At 45.6% G+C, this 22333-nt stretch overlaps 1 protein-coding gene across 6 annotated transcripts in view; it reads left to right on the top strand.

Moving 5' to 3' along the window:
- Window positions 1–22333, top strand: part of prdm15 (PR domain containing 15) — an 82416-nt gene that overhangs the window by 49069 nt on the left and 11014 nt on the right. For all 6 annotated transcript variants that reach the window (XM_068041223.1, XM_068041225.1, XM_068041228.1 and 3 more), the window contains 7 exons: window positions 5320–5408; window positions 9822–9953; window positions 11793–11927; window positions 15081–15250; window positions 18899–18978; window positions 20053–20172; window positions 21103–21234. In XM_068041223.1, the coding sequence (XP_067897324.1) occupies window positions 5320–5408; window positions 9822–9953; window positions 11793–11927; window positions 15081–15250; window positions 18899–18978; window positions 20053–20172; window positions 21103–21234 (858 nt within the window). The remainder of the gene's footprint in view (window positions 1–5319; window positions 5409–9821; window positions 9954–11792; window positions 11928–15080; window positions 15251–18898; window positions 18979–20052; window positions 20173–21102; window positions 21235–22333) is intronic.

Here is a 22333-nt window from a genome sequence, read left to right as displayed (position 1 = left end):
AAACTACCTCTCACATCTGTCCTATATCTATCACCCCTCAACTTGAAGCTATGTCCCCTCGTGTTTGCCATCACCATCCGAGGAAAAAGACGCTCACTATCCACCCTATCTAACCCTCTGATTATCTTATATGTCTCTATTAAGTCACCTCTCCTCCTCCTTCTCTCCAACGAAAACAACCTCAAGTCCCTCAGCCTTTCCTCGTAAGACCTTCCCTCCATACCAGGCAACATCCTAGTAAATCTCCTCTGCACCCTTTCCATAGCTTCCACATCCTTCCAATAATGCGGTGACCAGAACTGCACGCAATACTCCAGGTGCGGTCTCACCAGAGTTTTGTACAGCTGCAGCATGACCTCGTGGCTCCGAAACTCGACCCCCCCTACTAATAAAAGCTAACACACCATATGCCTTCTTGACAGCCCTATTAACCTGGTTAGCAACCTTCAGGGATTTATGCACCTGGACACCAAGATCTCTCTGCTCATCTACACTAACAAGAATCTTCCCATTAGCCCAGTGCTCTGCATTCCTGTTACTCCTTCCAAAGTGAATCACCTCACACTTCTCCGCATTAAACTCCATTTGCCATCTCTCAGCCCAGCTCTGCAGCCTATCTATGTCTCTCTGTACCCTACAACATCCTTCGGCACTATCCACAACTCCACCGACCTTAGTGTCATCTGCAAATTTACTAACCCACCCTTCTACACCCTCTTCCAGGTCATTTATAAAAATGACAAACAGCAATGGCCCCAAAACAGATCCTTGCGGTACACCACTAGTAACTAAACTCCAGGATGAACATTTGCCATCAACCACCACCCTCTGTCTTCTTTCAGCTAGCCAATTTCTGATCCAAAGCTCTAAATCACCTTCAACCCCATACTTCCGTATTTTCTGCAATAGTCTACCGTGGGGAACCTTATCAAACGCCTTACTGAAATCCATATACACCACATCCACTGCTTTACCCTCATCCACCTGTTTGGTCACCTTCTCGAAAAACTCAATAAGGTTTGTGAGGCACGACCTACCCGTCACAAAACCGTGCTGACTATCTCTAATGTACTTATTCTTTTCAAGATGATTATAAATCCTGTCTCTTATAACCTTTTCCAACATTTTACCCACAACCGAAGTGAGGCTCACAGGTCTATAATTACCAGGGCTGTCTCTACTCCCCTTCTTGAACAAGGGGACAACATTTGCAATCCTCCAGTCTTCCGGCACTATTCCTGTCGACAATGACGACATAAAGATCAAGGACAAAGGCTCTGCAATCTCCTCCCTAGCTTCCCAGAGAATCCTAGGATAAATCCCATCTGGCCCAGGGGACTTATCTATTTTCACACTTTCCAAAATTGCTAACACCTCCTCCTTGTGAACCTCAATCCCATCTAGCCTTGTAGCCTGAATCTCAGTATTCTCAACAACATTTTCTTTCTCTACTGTAAATACTGACGCAAAATATTCATTTAACACTTCCCCTATCTCCTCTGATTCCACACACAACTTCCCACTACTATCCTTGATTGGCCCTAATCTAACTCTAGTCATTCTTTTATTCCTGATATACCTATAGAAAACCTTAGGGTTTTCCCTGATCCGATCCACCAATGACTTCTCGTGTCCTCTCCTTGCTCTTCTTAGCTCTCCCTTTAGATCCTTCCTGGCTAGCTTGTAGCTCTCAAGCGCCCTAACTGAGCCTTCACGTCTCATCCTAACATAAGCCTTCTTCTTCCTCTTGACAAGCGCTTCAACTTCTTTAGTAAACCATGGCTCCCTCGCACGACAACTTCCTCCCTGCCTCACAGGTACATACTTATCAAGGACACGCAGTAGCTGCTCCTTGAATAAGCTCCACATTTCGATTGTTCCCATCCCCTGCAGTTTCCTTCCCCATCCTATGCATCCTAAATCTTGCCTAATCGCATCATAATTTCCTTTCCCCCAGTTATAATTCTTGCCCTGCGGTATATACCTGTCCCTGCCCATCGCTAAGGTAAACCTAACCGAATTGTGATCACTGTCACCAAAGTGCTCACCTACATCTAAATCTAACACCTGGCCGGGTTCATTTCCCAGTACCAAATCCAATGTGGCATCGCCCCTGGTTGGCCTGTCTACATACTGTGTCAGAAAACCCTCCTGCACACACTGGACAAAAACTGACCCATCTAAAGTACTCGAACTATAGTATTTCCAGTCGATATTTGGAAAGTTAAAGTCCCCCATAACAACTACCCTGTTACTCTCACCCCTGTCGAGAATCATCTTCGCTATCCTTTCCTCTACATCTCTGGAACTATTCGGAGGTCTATAAAAGACTCCCAACAGGGTAACCTCACCTCTCCTGTTTCTAACCTCAGCCCATACTACCTCAGTAGACGAGTCCTCAAACGTCCTTTCTGTCGCTGTAATACTCTCCTTGATTAACAATGCCACACCCCCCCCCCTCTTTTACCATCTTCTCTGTTCTTACTGAAACATCTAAATCCCGGAATCTGCAACATCCATTCCTGCCCCTGCTCTACCCATGTCTCCGAAATGGCCACTACATCGAGATCCCAGGTACCAACCCATGCTGCAAGCTCACCCACCTTATTCCGGATGCTCCTGGCGTTGAAATAGACACACTTTAAACCAGGTTCTTGCTTGCCAGTGCCCTCTTGCTTCCTTGTAACCATATCCCTGACCTCACTACTCTCAACATCCTGTACACTGGCACTACAATTTGGGTTCCCATTCCCCTGCTGAATTAGTTTAAACCCCCCCGAAGAGCACTAGCAAACCTCCCCCCCAGGATATTGGTACCCCTCTGGTTCAGGTGAAGACCATCCTGTTTGTAGAGGTCCCACCTACCCCAGAAAGAGCCCCAATTATCCAGGAAACCAAATCCCTCCCTCCTGCACCATCCCTGCAGCCACGTGTTCAACTCCTCTCTCTCCCTATTCCTCGCTTCGCTATCACGTGGCACGGGCAACAACCCAGAGATAACAACTCTGTTTGTTCTTGCTCTAAGCTTCCACCCTAGCTCCCTAAATTTCTGTCTTAAATCCCCATCTCTCTTCCTACCTATGTCGTTGGTGCCTATGTGGACCACGACTTGGGGCTGCTCCCCCTCCCCATTAAGGATCCCAAAAACACGATCCGAGACATCACGAACCCTGGCACCTGGGAGGCAACATACCAACCGTGAGTCTCTCTCGTTCCCACAGAACCTCCTATCTGTTCCCCTAACTATGGAGTCCCCAATGACTAATATTCTGCTCCTCTTCCCCCTTCCCTTCTGAGCAACAGGGACAGACTCTGTGCCAGATACCTGTACCCCATTGCTTACCCCTGGTAAGTCGTCCCCCGCAACAGTATCCAAAACGGTATACCTGTTGTTGAGGGAAACAGCCACAGGGGATCCCTGCACTGCCTGCTGGTTCCCTCTCCTTCCCCTGACGGTAACCCATCTACCTACTTCTTTTACCTGAGGTGTGACTACCTCCCCATAACTCCTCTCAATAACCTCCTCCGCCTCCCGAATGATCCGAAGTTCATCCAGCTCCAGCTCCAGTTCCCTAACGCGGTTCTCGAGGAGCTGGAGTTGGGTGCACTTCCCACAGATGCAGTCAGCAGGGACACTCTTGGCGACCCTTACCTCCCACATTCTGCAGGAGGAACATACAACTGCCTTAATCTCCATTCCCACTATTCCAAATTCCCAACAAATCTACTGAAAAACCAAAAAAACAAAAAGTCAAAACTTGTTAGGTTAGCAATCCAACGGACAGAACTTCCCAAATAAAAAGTTTACCTTATCAACACACCAGAGTCCTTTTTTTTGGTTAGAGGAGGAGGGTGGGTGGGAGACACTACACGTGTAGTGTCTCGGGTACAGCCACCACACAAATATATACCCTTTTCCTTACCCAGCAGTCCCCTGGTCCTCCGAAAACAAAAGGGAATTCACTTTTAAACTTTCGCTGAAATTGACTTCTCAGCTGTAAGCCCGTTCACGCACCTCCGTTGCTATCAACGCTGCAGTCACCAAAACTAAAAGAAAGAGATTCTAAACCACACAAATATATACCCTTTTCCTTACCCAGCAGTCCCCTGGTCCTCCGAAAACAAAAGGGAATTCACTTTTAAACTTTCGCTGAAATTGACTTCTCAGCTGTAAGCCCGTTCACGCACCTCCGTTGCTATCAACGCTGCAGTCACCAAAACTAAAAGAAAGAGATTCTAAACCACACAAATATATACCCTTTTCCTTACCCAGCAGTCCCCTGGTCCTCCGAAAACAAAAGGGAATTCACTTTTAAACTTTCGCTGAAATTGACTTCTCAGCTGTAAGCCCGTTCACGCACCTCCGTTGCTATCAACGCTGCAGTCACCAAAACTAAAAGAAAGAGATTCTAAACCACACAAATATATACCCTTTTCCTTACCCAGCAGTCCCCTGGTCCTCCGAAAACAAAAGCATGGGAGCACACGGGAACCAGAACATAGGAACAAGAATCGACTATTCAGCACCTCAAGTCTGCTGCACCATTCAGTTTGGTCATGACTGATCTGTACTTCAACTCTATTGACCCGCCTTTGTTCCATATCCCTTACCCAACAAACATCTGTCTCTCTCATTCTTGAAAGCTCCAATTTTCCCAGCATCCACAGTCTTTACAGGAAAAAAAGTTCCAGGTTTCTACTACACTTCAAGCAGAAAAAGTGCTTGCTGATTACACTTCTGTGGCCTATCTCTAATTTTATTATGTCGCTTCGGTCTGGATTTCCCCATTGAATTTATTTATCATTTTAATGGTCGCGCTTCACTGATATGATCATGAAGTTCTTTTTAAAAGAGCCATACCATAGTCCCGTGTTTCTGAAGCTCAGAATGGGAAATGGTTTGGAGAATTAAGACGCGTTGTAGCTAATTTTTCCAGTGAGTGATTTGATACTGTGCTACAGGTATGCATTGGGCCTCATTCATGCTGTGTAATTCTGTTTGAATTACTTCTTTTGGTAAATTTGCCAAGCTAGTCTCTGTCCGCAGCATGCAGCTGGTCTCTTGGGGCCTGGCCTACTTTAGGGTTCGTATTTTAGCACTAATCCTAAACTTACGTGCTCTTGCTACTGATTTGCGGATTAGTGGGAATAGTTTACTACTTACTTGCCCCATTGTACACTTCTGTTCATTGTATAGGATAATTCCTACCTTGTTGGTATTGTTTGACCACTTTGGTTTTCATTGCTACATTGGACTTGTAGAGTGGCAAAGCACTTTTTTTTAAATTAAATTTTTTTCAAATTTTTTTTTTAAAATAGGTGGCAAACGTGCAAAAAAAGATGAAAGTGAGACTAATGGAATGGTGAAGTACAAAAAGGAGCCATCAGGTTGCCCTGTCTGTGGAAAGGTACAAACAGTGATGGACACTTTACAGGAATAGGAGGGGCCAACGTGTGCATTAAAAACTAAATTCAGTTTGCTGTTTGTGAACAATTGTTTCTTTTTGTTCTTTCAAATAGTTTTATCCAGGTGATGTGATCTAAAGCTCATTACTCGACTATCCATTCGCCATCACTTACCCACCCACTGGGCTGGATTTTGGTCTTCCCCAGGCGTTGGGTTCCATGGCGGGTTGGGGGGGGTGCGGGCCGACGGTGGCTCTGGATGAGGCCTGCCGCGAATCTTGATGCCGGGAGGACTTGGCCCGATCCACCTGGTGTGGCAAGGCACCTTGGAGGCCTCCCCGCTGCTGGGTGACGGGACCACAATTTTAGTAGGCAAATCAATTAAAATTATGAATTTAAATAAGCTTACATCGCCTCCTGATGGCCCGCAGCAATCTGCGCCCCAGCAGCCGGCTGGAGAAACAAGGCGCCACACTGGTGAGGGTGGGGGGGGTGGGGGAGGAGGTAAGTTTATCAGTGTAGGAGGTTGGGGAATGGGGTCAAATTAACATCGTGGGTATAGGGGTTAATGGGAAGGGTTGTAGTTTAAAGTTTGTACAGTTTGGGCGGGGGGAGGGTTGGATGATAAAGGTAAGTGTTTTGGGGGGGGATGGGAAAATAATTAAATTGTTACGGGGGGGTGGGGGAGGGGCAAAAGAAATGTATTGCTTTAATTTAATTAAATCTATCTTTCAATATTTAAATATGCCAGTAGGGATGAAAGCCCTTTAAAAGTGGTGTCAGCGCCTGCGCACAGACAGCTGACGCCATTGCCAGAGATGGACAGCCCGCTCCCTCCACATGATTGGGGGGTGCAGCCCGCCCTAGATATTTAAATGAGCCGCCGCACTTAGGATCACGGCAGCTCCACGACCGTGCAGGCTGCCATTTTTTTGTGCGGCAGGCAAATAAAATCCAGCCTGCTAAATTCTGAAAATCTGCCTTCAAATTTTTTTTTTAGAATTAGAATATTACAGCGCAGTACAGGCCCTTCGGCCCTCGATGTTGCGCCGATCATCTGACCTACACTATTCCATTTACATCCATATGTCTATCCAATGACCACTTAAATGCCCTTAAAGTTGGCGAGTCTACTACTGTTGCAGGCAGGGCGTTCCACGCCCCTACTACTCTCTGCGTAAAGAAACTACCTCTGACATCTGTCCTATATCTTTCACCCCTCAACTTAAAGCTATGTCCCCTCGTGTTTGCCATCCTCATCCGAGGAAAAAGACTCTCACTATCCACCCTATCTAACCCTCTGATTATCTTGTATGTCTCTATTAAGTCACCTCTCCTCCTCCTTCTCTCTAACGAAAACAACCCCAAGTCCCTCAGCCTTTCCTCGTAAGACCTTCCTTCCATACCAGGCAACATCCTAGTAAATCTCCTCTGCACCCTTTCCAAAGCTTCGACATCCTTCCTATAATGCGGTGACCAGAACTGCACGCAATACTCCAGGTGCGGCCTCACCAGAGTTTTGTACAGCTGCATCATGACCCCGTGGCTCTGAAACTCGATCCCCCTACTAATAAAGGCTAACACACCATATGCCTTCTTAACAGCCCTATTAACCTGGGTAGCAACTTTCAGGGATTTATGTACCTGGATACCAAGATCTCTCTGCTCATCTACACTACCAAGAATCTTCCCATTAGCCCAGTACTCTGCATTGCTGTTACTCCTTCCAAAGTGAATCACCTCACACTTTTCCGCATTAAACTCCATTTGCCATCTCTCAGCCCAGCTCTGCAGCCTATCTATGTCCCTCTGTACCCTACAACACCCTTCGACACTATCCACAACTCCACCGACCTTCGTGTCATCCGCAAATTTACTAACCCACCCTTCTACACCCTCATCCAGGTCGTTTATAAAAATGACAAACAGCAGTGGCCCCAAAACAGAACCTTGCGGTACACCACTAGTAACTAAACTCCAGGATGAACATTTGCCATCAACCACCACCCTCTGTCTTCTTTCAGCTAGCCAATTTCTGATCCAAAGCTCTAAATCACCTTCAACCCCATACTTGCGTATTTTCTGCAATAGCCTACCGTGGGGAACCTTATCAAACGCCTTACTGAAATCCATATACACCACATCCACGGCTTTACCCTCATCCACCTGTTTGGTCACCTTCTCGAAAAACTCAATAAGGTTTGTGAGGCACGACCTACCTTTCACAAAACCGTGCTGACTATCGCAAATGAACTTATTCTTTTCAAGATGATTATAAATCCTGTCTCTTATAACCTTTTCCAACATTTTACCCACAACCGAAGTAAGGCTCACAGGTCTATAATTACCAGGGCTGTCTCTACTCCCCTTCTTGAACAAGGGGACAACATTTGCTATCCTCCAGTCCTCCGGCACTACTCCTGTCGACAATGACGACTTAAAGATCAACAACAACGGCTCTGCAATCTCCTCCCTGGCTTCCCAGAGAATCCTAGGATAAATCCCATCTGGCCCAGGGGACTTATCTATTTTCACTCTTTCCAAAATTGCTAACACCTCCTCCTTGTGAATCTCAATCCCATCTAGCCTAGTAGGCTGTATCTCAGTAATCTCCTCGGCAACATTTTCTTTCTCTACCGAGGAGATATTTCAGTCTTTCTCTCCCTAGTTCATTCTGGGCCTCTCCTGCAGTTACTGCTCCTTTCTGGGTCACCGCCATAAACTCTGCTCCCCCTCCATAGCAACTGTCTGAGGTTGAACCAGACTGTTCTCAACCTAGGTGTCATATTTGATCCTGTGATGAGCTTTCAACCACATATCCATGCAGTCACTAAGACCGCCTATTTCCACCTTCATAACATTGCCCAATTCTGCCCCTGCCTCAGCTCTTCTGCTGTTGAAACCATCATCCGTGTCTTTGTTGCCTCCAGATTTGACTATTCCAACCCACTCCTGGGCGACCTTCCACATTTTACCCACCCCCACTGCAAACTTGAGGTCATTCAAAACTCTGCTGCCCGTGATCCACTTTGGTAAAAAAAACAAAAAGGCAGAGTATTTCTCAAATGGTGAGAGGTTGGGAAATGTTGATGTCCAAAGGGACTTGGGTGTCCTTGTTCATGAGTCACTAAAAGCTAGTATGCAGGTGCAGCAAGAAATTAAGGCGGAAAATGGTATGTTGGCCTTCATTACAAGGGGATTTGAGTACAGGAGTAAAGAAGTCTTGCTGCAACTATATAAAGCATTGTGAGACCACACCTGGAGTATTGTTTACAGTTTTGGTCTCCTTATCTAAGGAAAGATATACTTGCCATAAAGGGAGTGCATCAGAGGTTTGCCAGACTAATCCCTGGGATGGCGGGATTGTCTTATGAAGAAAGATTGCAGACACCGGGCCTGCATTCGTTAGAGTTTTGAAGAATGAGAGGTGATCTCATTGAAACATACAAAATTCTTACAGTGGGTGACTGGGTGGATGTGGATAGGATGTTTCCTCTGGCTGGTGAGTCAAGAACAATGGGACACAGTATAAGGAGCAGGCCATTAAGACTGAGATGAGAAGGAATTTCTTTACTCAGAGGGTGGTGAATCTACTCCAGAGGGCTGTGAAAGCTCAACCATTGAGCATGTTCAAGACAGAAATCGATAGATTTCTGAATGCTAACGAGATCAAGGGATATGGGGATAGTGGGGAAAAATGGCGTAGAGGTAGATGATCAGCCATGATCTGTTTGAATGGCGGAGCAGACTTGACGGGCTGAATGGCCTACTCCTGCTAATATTTCCTATGATTCTAACTCGCTGCAAATCCCGTTCACCCATCACCGCTGTGGTCGCAGACCCATGTTGGCTCCTGGTTAAGCAACACCTCGATTTTAAAATTCTCATCCTTGTTTTCAAATCTCTCTGTAGCCTGACGTCTCCCTATCTCTGTAATCTCCTCCAGCCCTACAACTGTCCGAGATATCTGCACTTCCCTAATTCTGGTCTCTTGAGCATCCCTGATTCTATTGGCCGCGTCTTCAATTGCCTAGGCCCTAAGCTGTGGGACTCCCTCCCTACACACCTCCGCTTTTCTACTGCACTTTTTTCCTTTAAGACACTCTTTCAAAACTACCTCTTTGACCAAGCTTTTGATCATCTGCCCTACTATCTCCTTATGTGACTTGGTGTCATATTTTGCTTTATAATGCCTCTGTGGAGCACCTTGGGATGTTTTATTATGTCAAAGACGCGATATAAATACAAATTGTTGGTTAGTGTGCGACGATCAATCCGATAAGACTACAAGGCTGGAGTTTACCATTTAGTATATGGGCAGAAAATGATTTTAAAGGATGGAAGAAAGTATTTTTTCTAATGTTGGTGCCTGTTCATATAAATGACTTGCGTCTGCTTTTACATTTTGTTGGCAGGTATTCTCCTGTCGAAGCAATATGAATAAGCACTTGCTGACACATGGGGACAAGAAGTACACCTGTGAGATCTGTGGGCGCAAATTCTACCGTGTAGATGTCCTGAGGGATCACACTCATGTCCATTTTAAGGTATTTTTTTTAAAGACTAGAGATACTGCAGAGACATGTTATCCAAAAAGTGCAGTTGACATTGGAAACAACTAGCCTCTTCAGGCCGCTAGCACAATTCATTGCCACTGTGTCTGGGCTTTTATTTGGGGATTCTAATTAAATTGAAACCCTTTGTGGTGATTACATTCAATGAGACCTTTATTTCCCTCTCCTGTGTTCTCCTCCTCCCCTTCCTGAGGATGCTCATAGGTGCAATACAGTTCCTTTAAGAAATGGCTACTCTGCCCAAGTGACTGTTCTCCCGTGTGTCAGCTTAGCCAGTGAGTGTTGGCAGGTTATCCAGCTGTGAAGAGGCGTCAGGGCTAAACAAGACTCTGCCTTTGTCAACATCCATACAAAAGCCGGGGAATGGAGGCTAATTGTAGATTTTCCTTTTCCACTGCCAACATCAGCCCCAGCTGAGATGCACTAACTGAGCAAATGAAAACTCGGGCCTTGCTGGACTTCCTTGATTCGGTATAACAACAGGCTGATTTTTTTTTTTGTGGGAAAGGGTTCGTTTCCTAATGCGAAAAAGGATAACTACAAAATAAATATGGGTTATAAATCTACTCTTCATAATCAAACATCACTGTGACTTTTAATGTAGCTGGGCTGTGAACAGGTACTGTGTAAGAAGCTAAACTAAACTGTTCTTCACCTTGGTGTCCTATTTCACCTTGAGCTGAGCTTTTAACTCCATAACTGTTGCGTCACCAAGACAGTCTACTTCTGCTTTCATTGCCCATCTCCGCCCCTGCCTCAGCCCATCTGCTGAAACTCTTCTCCATGCCTTTGTTACCTCCAAACTCAACTGTTCCAATTTTCTGACTGGCCTCCCAACTTGCACCCTCAATAAACCTCAGTCACACAAAACTCTGCTGCCCGTATCTTAACTCGCACCCAGTCCTTCCGTTTTCCTTTCACTGCTTTGCGGGCTGGCCTATAATGGCTCCTGGTCTGGCCACACCTCATTTAAAATTCTCATCCTTATTTTCAGGTCCCTCCATGGCCTCGCACCTCCCTATCTGTGTAATCTCCTCCAGCATCAGAACCCTCCGAGATCTCTGTGCTCCTCTAATTCCAGCCTCTTGAGCATCCCAAACTTTTATCACTCCACCATTGGTGGCCGCACCTTCAGCCTAGGACTAGAGCTCTAGAATTCTCTCCCTAGACCATGCCACCTCTTCTTTCCTTTAAGACGATTCTTAAAACCTACTTCATTGATCAAGCAGTGCTAATATCTCCTTATGGGACTCGGTGTCACATTGAATGTAATCATCCCTGTGAGGGACCATGGGATGTTTTACTATGTTAAAGATGCTATTTAAATGACTATGTGCTATGTGTACAAATGCAACTTTATGTGATTTCTAAGGTCAGTTACAGGTGACAGACATTGACTCCCATGTCAGGAAGGTATTTCCTGTTGTTGTTTGGATTTCTCTGCAAATTACGGTTAATTGGCTTTCTTTCTCCTTTTCAAATACTTTTTGCTGTTATGTGTGCAGACTGATCATATAAATGTAGATTTCAGGCACTTTTGTGGCAGGAGCAGAGTCGTGCTAGAGTACCTGGCTCTGTCTGCCCTGCACCTGATGCTGGAGATGTAAATGCAGGGCTGCTGTGCAGGAAGGTCAGTGCGGTGCCACTCTCCTGCAATCAAAACAGCAAAAGGTGGGTGTCATCTTGAGCAAAATGGAAGCCAGATAAATGGGTTAATGCAGAGGTGTGAGAATCATACAGGACCTCGGGTGACCCTCTAATTTGCTGGGCGATAGATTCCCCACGTGACGTTCCCCTTTCTCTTGGGTGCAGGACATTCCGCTGATGAATGAGCAGCAACGGGAGCAGTTCATCAGTAAACTTGGGATCACGGCAGAGGAAACGGAAGAGGCTTCAGATGGAGTAAGCGAACCCATTCCACATAAGTACAGCTGTAAGAAATGCCAAGTAAGTTTTTCCCTCTATTACTGAGAACCCTTAGTGAAGGACTTTTAGGACACCCCTTAAAACCTATCTCTCTGGCCAAAAATTTGGTCACCTGTCCTGATGTCACCTTGGTGTCAAATGTTGTTTAATAATTGTTCTCGTGAAGTGTTTTGAGACATTTTACCATGTTGAAGGTGCTTAGAAGTTCTTGTTTTAAGTGATTGCAGAGATCAGTTACAGGTAAAAGGTAATATTAGAAATGTGAAAGGTTATAAGCAAGTAAAGCAGGGGTGGGACAAGAGATAACAAAGGAGAAAGTGTAGATAGGACAAGGCCACAGAATAGCTGACCAGAAGGTCATGGAGCAAAGGCAAACAATATGTTAATGGTGTGTTGAAAGACAAGGCATTAGTACAGATAGGGTGTTAACAGACTGAAAATTGAACAGCCGCAAGTATGTGAAAAAACCAGTGGGTAGGCAAACTGAACAAACTAAGATAAAATAAAATAAGCACAAAAAAAAACAAAAATAAAAAAAACCTAAAAATAAAAGCAAAATGGGGGGCCCGTCATGCTCTGAAATTATTGAACTCAATGTTCAGTCCGGCAGGCTGTCGTGTGCCTAAATGGTAAATGAGATGCTGTTCCTCGAGCTTGCGTTGATGTTCACTGGAACACTGCAGCAATCCCAGGACAGAGATGTGAGCATGAGAGCAGGGAGGAGTGTTGAAATGGCAAGCAACCGGAGGCTCGGGGTCATGCTTTAGGACTGAGCGGATGTGTTCTGCAAAGCGGTCATCCAGTCTGCGTTCTGTCTGCCCAATGTAGAGGAGACCACATTGTGAGCAGCGAATATAGTATACTACATTGAAAGAAGTACAAGTAAATCGCTGCTTCACCTGAAAGGAGTGTTTGGGGCCTGGGATAGTGAGGAGAGAAGAGGTAAATGGACAGGTATTACACCTCCCACCTACATCCATGACTCTTCTGACACCCTAAGTCATATTGACAATTTCCAGTTTCCTGGCCCCAACCGCCACCTCTTCACTCTGGATGTCCAATCTCTCTACACCTCCATCCTCCACCAGGAGGGTTTGGGGGCTCTCCGCTTCTTCCTTGAACAGAGGCCCAACCATTCCCCATCCACCACCACCCTCCTCCGCCTGGCTGAACTTGTTCTCACATTGAACAACTTCTCCTTCAACTCCACTCACTTCCTTCAAGTAAAAGGTGTTGCCATGGGTACCCACATGGGCCCTAGTTATGCCTGTCTTTTTGTGGGATATGTCGAACATTCCTTGTTCCAGTCCTACTCAGGCCCCCTCCCCCAACTCTTTTTCCAGTACATTGATGACTGTATTGGTGCCGTTTCCTGCTCCCGCCCCGAACTGGAAAGCGTTATCAACTTTGCTTCTAATTTCCACCCTTCTCTCACCTTTACATGATCTATCTCCGACACTTCCCTTCCCTTGCTCGACTTCTCTGTCTCCATCTCTGGGGATAGGCTGTCTACCGACTCCCACAGCTACCTCGATTACACCTCTTCACACCCTGCCTCCTGTAAGGACTCCATTCCATTCTCCCAGTTTCTCCGTCTCCGACGAATCTGCTCTGATAATGCTACCTTCCATGACAGCATTTCTGATGTGTCTTTCTTTTTCCTCCACCGAGGATTCCCCTTCACTGTGGTTGACAGGGCCCTCAACCGTGTCCGGCCCATTTCTCAGACCTCTACCCTCATCCCTTCCCCTCCCTCCGAGAACCGCGACAGGGTTCCTCTTGTCCTCACTTTCCATCCCATCAGCCTCCACATCCAAAGGATCATCCTCCGCCATTTCTGCCACCTCCAGTGTAATGCCACTACCAAGCACATCTTCCACTCCCTTCCCCTGTCAGCATTCCATTCCCTCCGCGACACCTTGGTCCTCTCCTCCATTATCCCCACCACCTCATCCCCTTCCTGCGGCACCTTCCCCTGCAATTGCAGGAGGTGTAATACCTGCCCATTTATCTCCTCTCTCCTCACTATCCCAGGCCCCAAATACTCCTTTCAGGTGAAGCAGCGATTTACTTGTACTTCATTCAATGTAGTATACTTAATTTGCTGCTCAGAATGTGGTCTCCTCTACACTGGGGAGACCAAACGCAGACTGGGTGACGGCTTTGCAGATCACCTCCGCTCAGTCCGAAAGCATGACCCCGAGCTTCCGGTTGCTTGCCATTTCAACACTTCCCCCCTGCTCTCATGCTCACATCTCTGTCCTGGGATTGCTGCAGTGTTCCAGTGAACATCAACGCAAGCTCGAGGAACAGCATCTCATTTACCGATTAGGCACACTACAGCCTGCCGGACTGAACATTGAGTTCAATAATTTCAGAGCATGACGGGCCCCCGTTTTACCTTTACTTTTAGTTCTTTTTAATATATTTTTTGTGTTTATTTTATTGTATTTTATCTTAGTTTGTTCAGTTTGCCTACCCATTGTTTTTTTCATGTTTGTACTTGCGGCTGTTCAGCTTTCAGTCCGTTAACACCCTATCTGTACTAATGCTTTGGCTTTCAGCACACCATTAACATGTTGTTTGCCTTTGCTCCATGACCTTCTGGTCAGTTATTCTCTGTGACCTTGTCCTATTTACACCTTCTCCTTTGTTATCTCTTGCCCCACCCCCGCTTACTAGCTTAAAATCTTTCACATTTCTAATATTTACCATATTTACCAGTTCTGAAGGAGGGTCACTGATCTGAAACGTTAACTCAGCTTCTCTTTCCACAGATGCTGCCAGACCTGCTGAGTATTCCCAGCATTTCTTGTTTTTATTTCAGATTTCCAGCCTCCTCTGTATTTTGCTTTTATTCTGACTTCCATGTTGTTGGTTGGATTCTTCTGTAAATTACTGTTAACTAGCTTTTTTTCCCCTCCTTTTTGAATACTTTCTGCTGTTGTCTGTGCAGGTCGGTTTATAGAATATATTTTAGGCACTATTGTAGGGTAAAAGTGCGGCTGACTCCAAGTGCACAGCTCTCCTAGCACACACGTATATATCGGGGACAACTGTTTTCTGATATACAGCTTATTCGATTAAATCTCAGTTAGGTGACGATATAGAAATCCTGAAATTGCGACCAGATCAGGATCTCACTAAACTCCGAACGTTTTGTTTCTGTTGTAGGCCACGTTCGCTAAAGGGAGTCAGTATTTGAAGCATCTGATGGAGATTCACAAGGAGAAGGGCTACGGCTGCACAATCTGCAATCGTCGCTTTGCACTGAAGGCCACCTATCACGCCCACATGGTCATTCACAGGGAGGAGCTGCCCGACTCCGACCCCAACGTGCAAAAGTGAGTGAGGTTAATTTCCAGTACTGCTTCATGGCTCCCTTTGCAGGTCAGCTGGGCTTATAATAACTGGGGTGATCCATTGTTATACTTAAGGATCTCAGACCAAAGTGCTACGATATCCATTTGGGTAGGACCTGATACAGAATGCACACTTTCATACGAACATACGAATTAGGAGCAGGATAGGCCACTCGGCCCCTCGAGCCTGCTCCGCCATTCAATAAGTGCATGGCTGAACTGATTACTCCAGATTTTCACCTACCCCCGATAACCTTCCACCCCCTTGTTTATCAAGAATCTATCTACCTCTGCCATAAAAATATTCAAAGACTCTGCTTCCACTGCCTTTTGAGGAAGAGAATTCCAAAGACTCACGACCCTCTGAGAGAAATAATTTCTCCCCATCTCTGTCTTAAATGGGTGACCCCTTATTTTTAAACAGTGACCCCTAGTTCGAGATTCTCCCACAAGGGGAAACATCCTTTCCACATCCACCCTGTCAAGACCCCTCAGGATCTTATGTTTCAATCAAGTTGCCTCTTACTCTTCTAAATTCCAGCAGATACAAGCTTTCCTTGTAAGACAGCCACCCATTTCAGGTATTAGACGAGTAAACCTTCTCTGTACTGCCTCCAATGCATTTACATCCTTCCTTAAATAAGGAGACCAGTACTGTACACAGTGCTCCAGATGTGGTCTCGCCAATGCCCTGTATAGTTGAAGCATAACCTCCCTACTTTTGTATTCAATTCTCCTTGCGATAAATGATAACATTCTATTAGCTTTCCTAATTACGTGCTGTACCTGCATACTAACCTTTTGCGATTCATGCACTAGGTGACCCAGATCCCTCTGCATCTCTGAGCTCCGCAGTCTCTCACCATTTAGATAATACGCTTCTTTTTTATTCTTTCTGCCAAAGTGGACAATTTCCCACTTTCCCACATTATACTCCATCTGCCAGGTCTTTTCCCACTCACTTAACCTATCTATATCACTTTGTAGCCTCCTTATGTCCTCTTCACAAGTTACTTTCCTACCTATCTTTGTGTCATCAGCAAATTTAGCAATCATACCTTCAGTGCCTTCATCCAAGTCATTTATACAAATTGTAAAATGTTGAGGCCCCAGCACATATCCCTGTGGTACACCACTCGTTGCATCTTGTCAACCAGAAAAAGACCCATTTATGCCTACTCTCTGTTTCCTGTTAGCTAGCCAATCTTTCATCCATGCCAATTTGTTACCCCCTACACCATGAGCTTTTATTTTCTGCAATAACCTTTGATGTGGCACCTTATCAAATGCCTTCTGGAAATCTAAGTACAATACATTCACCGGTTCCCCTTTATCCACAGCACATGTAACTCCCTCAAAGAACTCCAATAAATTGGTTAAACATGATTTCCCTTTCACAAAACCTGTTGACTCTGCTTGATTACCTTGAATTGTTCTAAATGCCCTGCTATAACATCTTTAGTAATAGCTTCTAACATTTTCCCTATGACCGATGTTAAGCTAACTGGCCTGTAGTTTCCTGCTTTCTGTCTCCCTCCCTTTTTGAATAAAGGAGTTACATTCGCTTTTTTCCAGTCTAAAAGAACCTTCCCCAAATCTAGGGAATTTTGGAAAATTAAAACTAACGCATCAACTATCTCACCAGCCACTTCTTTTAACACACAAGGATGAAGTCCATCAGGACCCGGGGACTTGTCAGCCCGCAGCTCCAACAATTTCTCTCCCCACAGAGGCACGACACATATATTGGCCTGAGAGAACGGCATGGGTCCAGGCTTAGATGATCCCCTGCCCCCAAGTGTGTACAGGAGTGCTGCTGGATTTGAAGCAGCTGAAGCTTTACAGTGTGCCAGCACTTGCAAGCTGCTGCTTCTGTGTTAACTGGGACCACTTTGCCAGATAAGGCTTTGGTTTGCAATTATCTGAACTCGAGTGCCAAGAATTCTATTCACCCCCAACGAGTAATTGCCATACCTCCCTTTATTGTGCCAGGTTGGTTGCTGAGTTATTAACAATACTGCAATGGTTGATGGTTGATCCTGTAATTGACCTTGAGTGAAAGAGAAAAAAATTGTCCAGCGGCCCAATGCTGGAAGTAGAGGAATGTGGAATTCAAGAGGGCGCGCTTGGATTTGGTCTGTATCCAGCCATGACTGAGGACTATTATCATGGGTCACACATGAGTGATTGGTGACCATGGAACCGCACAGGGGTAAGGGAAGAAAATACCACAGGAAAGAGATAACCAACACATTGAATTGTGGTATCTTTGAATTGGCTTCACTTCTAGCTCCAAGTCATGATTATCCTAACTTGGACACGAAGAAAGAAGAAAATGCCAAGAAACAAACAAACTGGACAGCCTCCCACAGAACTGATTCCTCCACAGGTTGTAAGTTTAAAGGGAAAAAGGTGCATTTATCTAGCACCTTTCACAACAGCGGGATGTCCCAGAGTGCTTTACAGCCATTGAACTGCTTTTGAAGTGTAGACGCTGTTTTTAATGTCAGAAAGGTGTACAGCAAGATCCCACAAATAGCAATGTGATAAATAGTCTGTCTTAGAACTTCTGGATATGGTTACATACTGAGAGTGGGATGGGCTGGAGCTCCAGCACACTGCTTCATAGAGTGAAGCTTATGATTTCCCCGTGTGGTGAGGGCTTAATTTCAGTCTAACTTTTGTAGGACAAAGGCTGAAAGTCCTGGGTGTGGAGTTGTGGAAACCTGCCATTTTTAATAGATGATTTAGGGGACCTGTATAAAGTGTTGTAGCCCAAGTCCATGAGGTGGGAGATTTCTCAAATATTTCCTCTCCAAAAGGTGCAGCCACTTGCCTTGGTACAGTTTCTTGGTCATCAGCTCGCACTGTCCCAGCATCGTGAATAGCTGACAGTCACCATCTAGACCTGCATGATCACTTGGGCTGGTACCTGAGGGTGACTGGTGTTCATAGAACTGTATCTCAACAAGTCGCCAGGATCAGAGGAGAGGAAGCACCTAAATTACCTAATATTTACAGCAAAGAAACAGACCGTTCGGCCCAGCAGATGTTTATGCTCTTTATCCTTCTTCTCGTCCTTCTTCATCTAACCCCATCAACATAACCTTCTATTCCATTCTCCCTCATGCATTTAAGAGGAAGCTGGGTAAATGCATCTGTGCTCGTCACCTCAACTACAGCTTGTGGTAGTGAGTCCCACATTCTAACCATTCCCTGGGTATTGAAGTTACTCCTGAATTCCCAATTGAATTTATTAGCGACTATTTTTTGTACATGGCCTCTAGTTCCGGCCTCACCTGTAGGTGAAAACTTATTCTTTATGTCTACCCTATCGAACTGTTTAATCATCTTAAAGGCCTCTATCAGGTCACCCCTCAGTCTTCTGTTTTCTCGTGAAAAGAGCCCCAGCCTGTTTAATCTTTTCTGATGGGTATAACCTCTCAGTTCTGGTATCATTCTAGTAAAACCGTTTTGAACCTTCTGCAGTGGTGAGCAATTGTTGCAGCGATTTCCAAGGCTGTAATCTCTTTTCTCGGACGTCTGTAATGGGGGTCCATGTGCAGGATTTGTTCCTGTCTGATCCATTCTCTCTCTTCGTTGAGCTGTACGGTTGTCTTTCTGTTCCAGGTACATTCATCCCTGTGATATCTGTGGAAGGATCTTTAACAGCACAGGGAACTTGGAACGTCACAAAATAATCCACACAGGTAAACCATCGCAGTGTCCAAATGATGTGAACTCTTTCTTTTCCTCCAAACCCACCTGCTTTCCCCCGTCTTATAAAAATGAAAATACAATCACGATTAGACTTTCAATTTAATTTGTCTTAATCCTGATTCCTCCTTTCACAAAGATTCTAAGTGGGTTTTAAGTGGGGTGGGGGTGTGTGAAATTGATCATAAGACCTGGAAATAATGGTTGGGGAAAGCCATTTGCTTTCATTCTAATCCACTTGGAACACAGAATTTTTGCCATATCCCTGATCTTTACTTCCCTGCCGTTGCTGCTGTCTGGTGCTTAAGTTGCCTGTGCAAGTGTAGGAATTTACAGAATGTGACATCACTTGTACTAATGGTTTTCCACTAAAATTAGAAGCACCTCTGCCTGTGGTTTCCACGTGATGGGATGAGTCTGGCATGGAGTCGATGGGCCGACTGGCTTCCTTCAGTGCCATATATGACCGTAAGACTCTGAGTTATAGGTTTTTAATCCTGTTAGTGTGAGGAGGCACCAAATGCAAGCTGGGCTTGCCTGGAAAATCAAAAGCACAATGATCGAGGGCTGGGATTGGGTGCCACCTGGTGGCCACTTTTAGGGTGGTAATGCCAGAGGCTTGTGATCTGTTCTTCTGCATGCAGAGCAACAAAGAGATTTAATTAATACCGTCACCCTTCTAAACTCTGCCGTGCTGTTTGTTTTGAGTTAGCTGATCTTTGGCTGCTTTGGAGATAGCTATAGTTGCTCTTAGAGAAAAAAAACTGCAGCTGCAGCGGCACTCATAAACCTCACCGCCATCCAGGGCAAAGCACGATTGGCCCACATCCTGGGAACACAAAGCAAGTCCCAAACTTGGTTTATACTGGACCACAAGTCCATCACTAACTGTTGCAGAAAGGCGCATTTCCGTTAATACAACTGGCCTAAAAATATCCCTTGGACTTTTCTCTATTGCAGATAAAGGGCTGTTAAACTTGAGTCACAGTGCGTTACCAGGCATTGGAAAGAGGCTTTACTTTGTTTCTTTCCATGGTTGTATTTCTATCTTGTTCCTTGCTGTTTAGGAGTGAAGAGCCACACCTGCGAGCAGTGTGGGAAGTCTTTTGCCCGGAGGGACATGTTGAAGGAGCACATGAGGGTGCACGACAATGTTCGGGACTATCTGTGTGCAGAATGTGGGAAAGGTGAGAGAATCCCTCCTGACACTGGAGGCACTGATGCTTGGTGGTTCACAAGCTGCACTGTAGAGAAGTTGATCTAGGTCTCGGCCAGCCTGCTGCAAGTGCCAAACTGGGAGAGGAGAGTAGAAACTACTTGTACCGCGTCAATATTGGAAGTGTAATCTCAGGTTGCTCTCTTTACTTAGAGAAAAAAAATTTCCATTTCTCTAGCACCCTTTCAAGATGTCAGGATCTTCCAAATGCTTTACTGTGTTGTGATGTAAGAAATGCGGCAGCCAATCTGTGCACAGCAAGATCCCGCAAAGCATGGCAATCTGTTCTCGTGATGTTGGGTGAGGGCTAATTATTGGCCAGGACACCAGGAAAAACTCCCTGCTCTTTTACATTCACTTGGGAACCTCTGTCTCCCCCTCACTCACTCTCTCTCTCTCTCCCCCCCCCACCCCCTGCTTTCCCATCTCTCACCCCACCTCTGTAACACCCTCACTCTCTCTCTCTATCCCCCTCTCCCACATGCTCTTCTATCTCCCTCTCCCACCTCCTGTCTCTCCTGCAGCACCCACCTTTAGCTCTCTCTCTCTCCACCACGCCACTCCCTCCCTCTCTCACACTGCTCCCTTCTCTCTCTCTCTCTCTCTCTCTCTCACTGCAACCCCTCCCTCTCTCCTGTCACACATGGTCCCTTCTGTCTCTCATCACCTTGATCTCTCTTTCTCTCTTGCACACTGGCCCTTATCTTTCTGTCTCTCACACTATCCCCTCCCTCTCTCTAGTTCTGAAGCATTCTCTCACTTACATGAACTTTCTTTCTCTGCAGCTCTTCCCTTTTCTCTTTCCAGCCTGTTCACTAATCATGGGAGTTCTAATCTTCCATCTCGTTTAAGACTTGTTAATTCTGTAATGATGTCCGTCTCTTTGCTATTCTGTGCCCAGGGATGAAAACCAAGCACGCCCTACGACATCACATGAAGCTCCACAAGGGAATCAAAGAGTATGAGTGCAAGGAGTGCCACCGGAAGTTTGCACAAAAGGTCAACATGCTCAAGCACTACAAGAGGCACACGGGTAATTGCTGACGGAGCAACCAGGTTAACACCAATCGCAGTGCGACTTCTAATTGTTTGTATATCGGAGTACTGTGGATCTCCTGGTTCAGGGAGGCCCAGGGTCCACCACATTTGGGTTTATCAGAGTTATAATGGTATCTCTTGTGAATTGGGGAGTCTGTTTTAAATCAGAACAGGGGTAGGCCATTCAGCTCCTCGAGCCTGTTTGGCCATTCAATAAGATCTATATCTTAACCATCCACCTGCCGTGCCTCCATATCTTTTTATACCCTTGTCCAGCAAAAATCTCCCGATCTCAGATTTTAAATTATTAATTGAGCTAATAGTCCTGAGGACGTAATGAGGCACTTCTTAAACTGGAAGCAGTTTCTTTCTTGATGAAAGTGTCTTACATCAACCTTGCCGTTACGGGGAAGCAGTAATTTGCTGCCACTCAACTCTCACTCACCCTCTCCGCAGGTGAGAAGTGCTCCCTGGTGGGAGCTGAGTATTTTGTGATTGGGAGCTGTGCCATTCCTTACCTATGCCTGAAGTATTATTAAAACATGTGTATATTAGGGATCAGGTGGGGTAGAGGATCACCACACTGTCCTTTCACTCCTGTAGGACACATAACAACAGCTTGCATTTATATAACGCCTTTACCATAATATATCCCAATGCGCTTGATAGGGGCATTATCAAACAAACCTTGAAACCAAGTCCCTTGAGCTATTAGGACAAGTGACCAAAAGCTTGTCGAAGAGGTAGGTTTTAAGGAGCGTCTTAAAGGAGGAGAGAGAGAGATGGAGAAAGTTACGGAGAGAATTCCAGAGTTTAGAGCTTTGGCAGCTGAGGGCGCATTGTGGATGTGCAGATATCACAGAGGGGTGTAGGACTGGAGGAGATTCCAGAGATGGGGAGGGGCGAGGCCAGGGAGGGGTTTACAAACAAGGATGAGGATTTTAAAATTCAGTATAAAAACTTGCCCAAGAAAATAGATCATCGGAATTCCAGTGCTATTAAAGGAGCCACTGGTTTCCATACATGCCGTTTGGTGTGGGATAACTCAGTGTGCTGCATGCTGACAGGCACTGCACATGTGTTTTTTAATATGT

Source organism: Heterodontus francisci, chromosome 10 (assembly GCF_036365525.1).
Source record: "Heterodontus francisci isolate sHetFra1 chromosome 10, sHetFra1.hap1, whole genome shotgun sequence".
NCBI lineage: Eukaryota > Metazoa > Chordata > Chondrichthyes > Heterodontiformes > Heterodontidae > Heterodontus > Heterodontus francisci.
The sequence above is the reverse complement of the archived record's forward strand: the minus strand, read 5'-3'. Positions and strand labels throughout refer to the sequence as shown.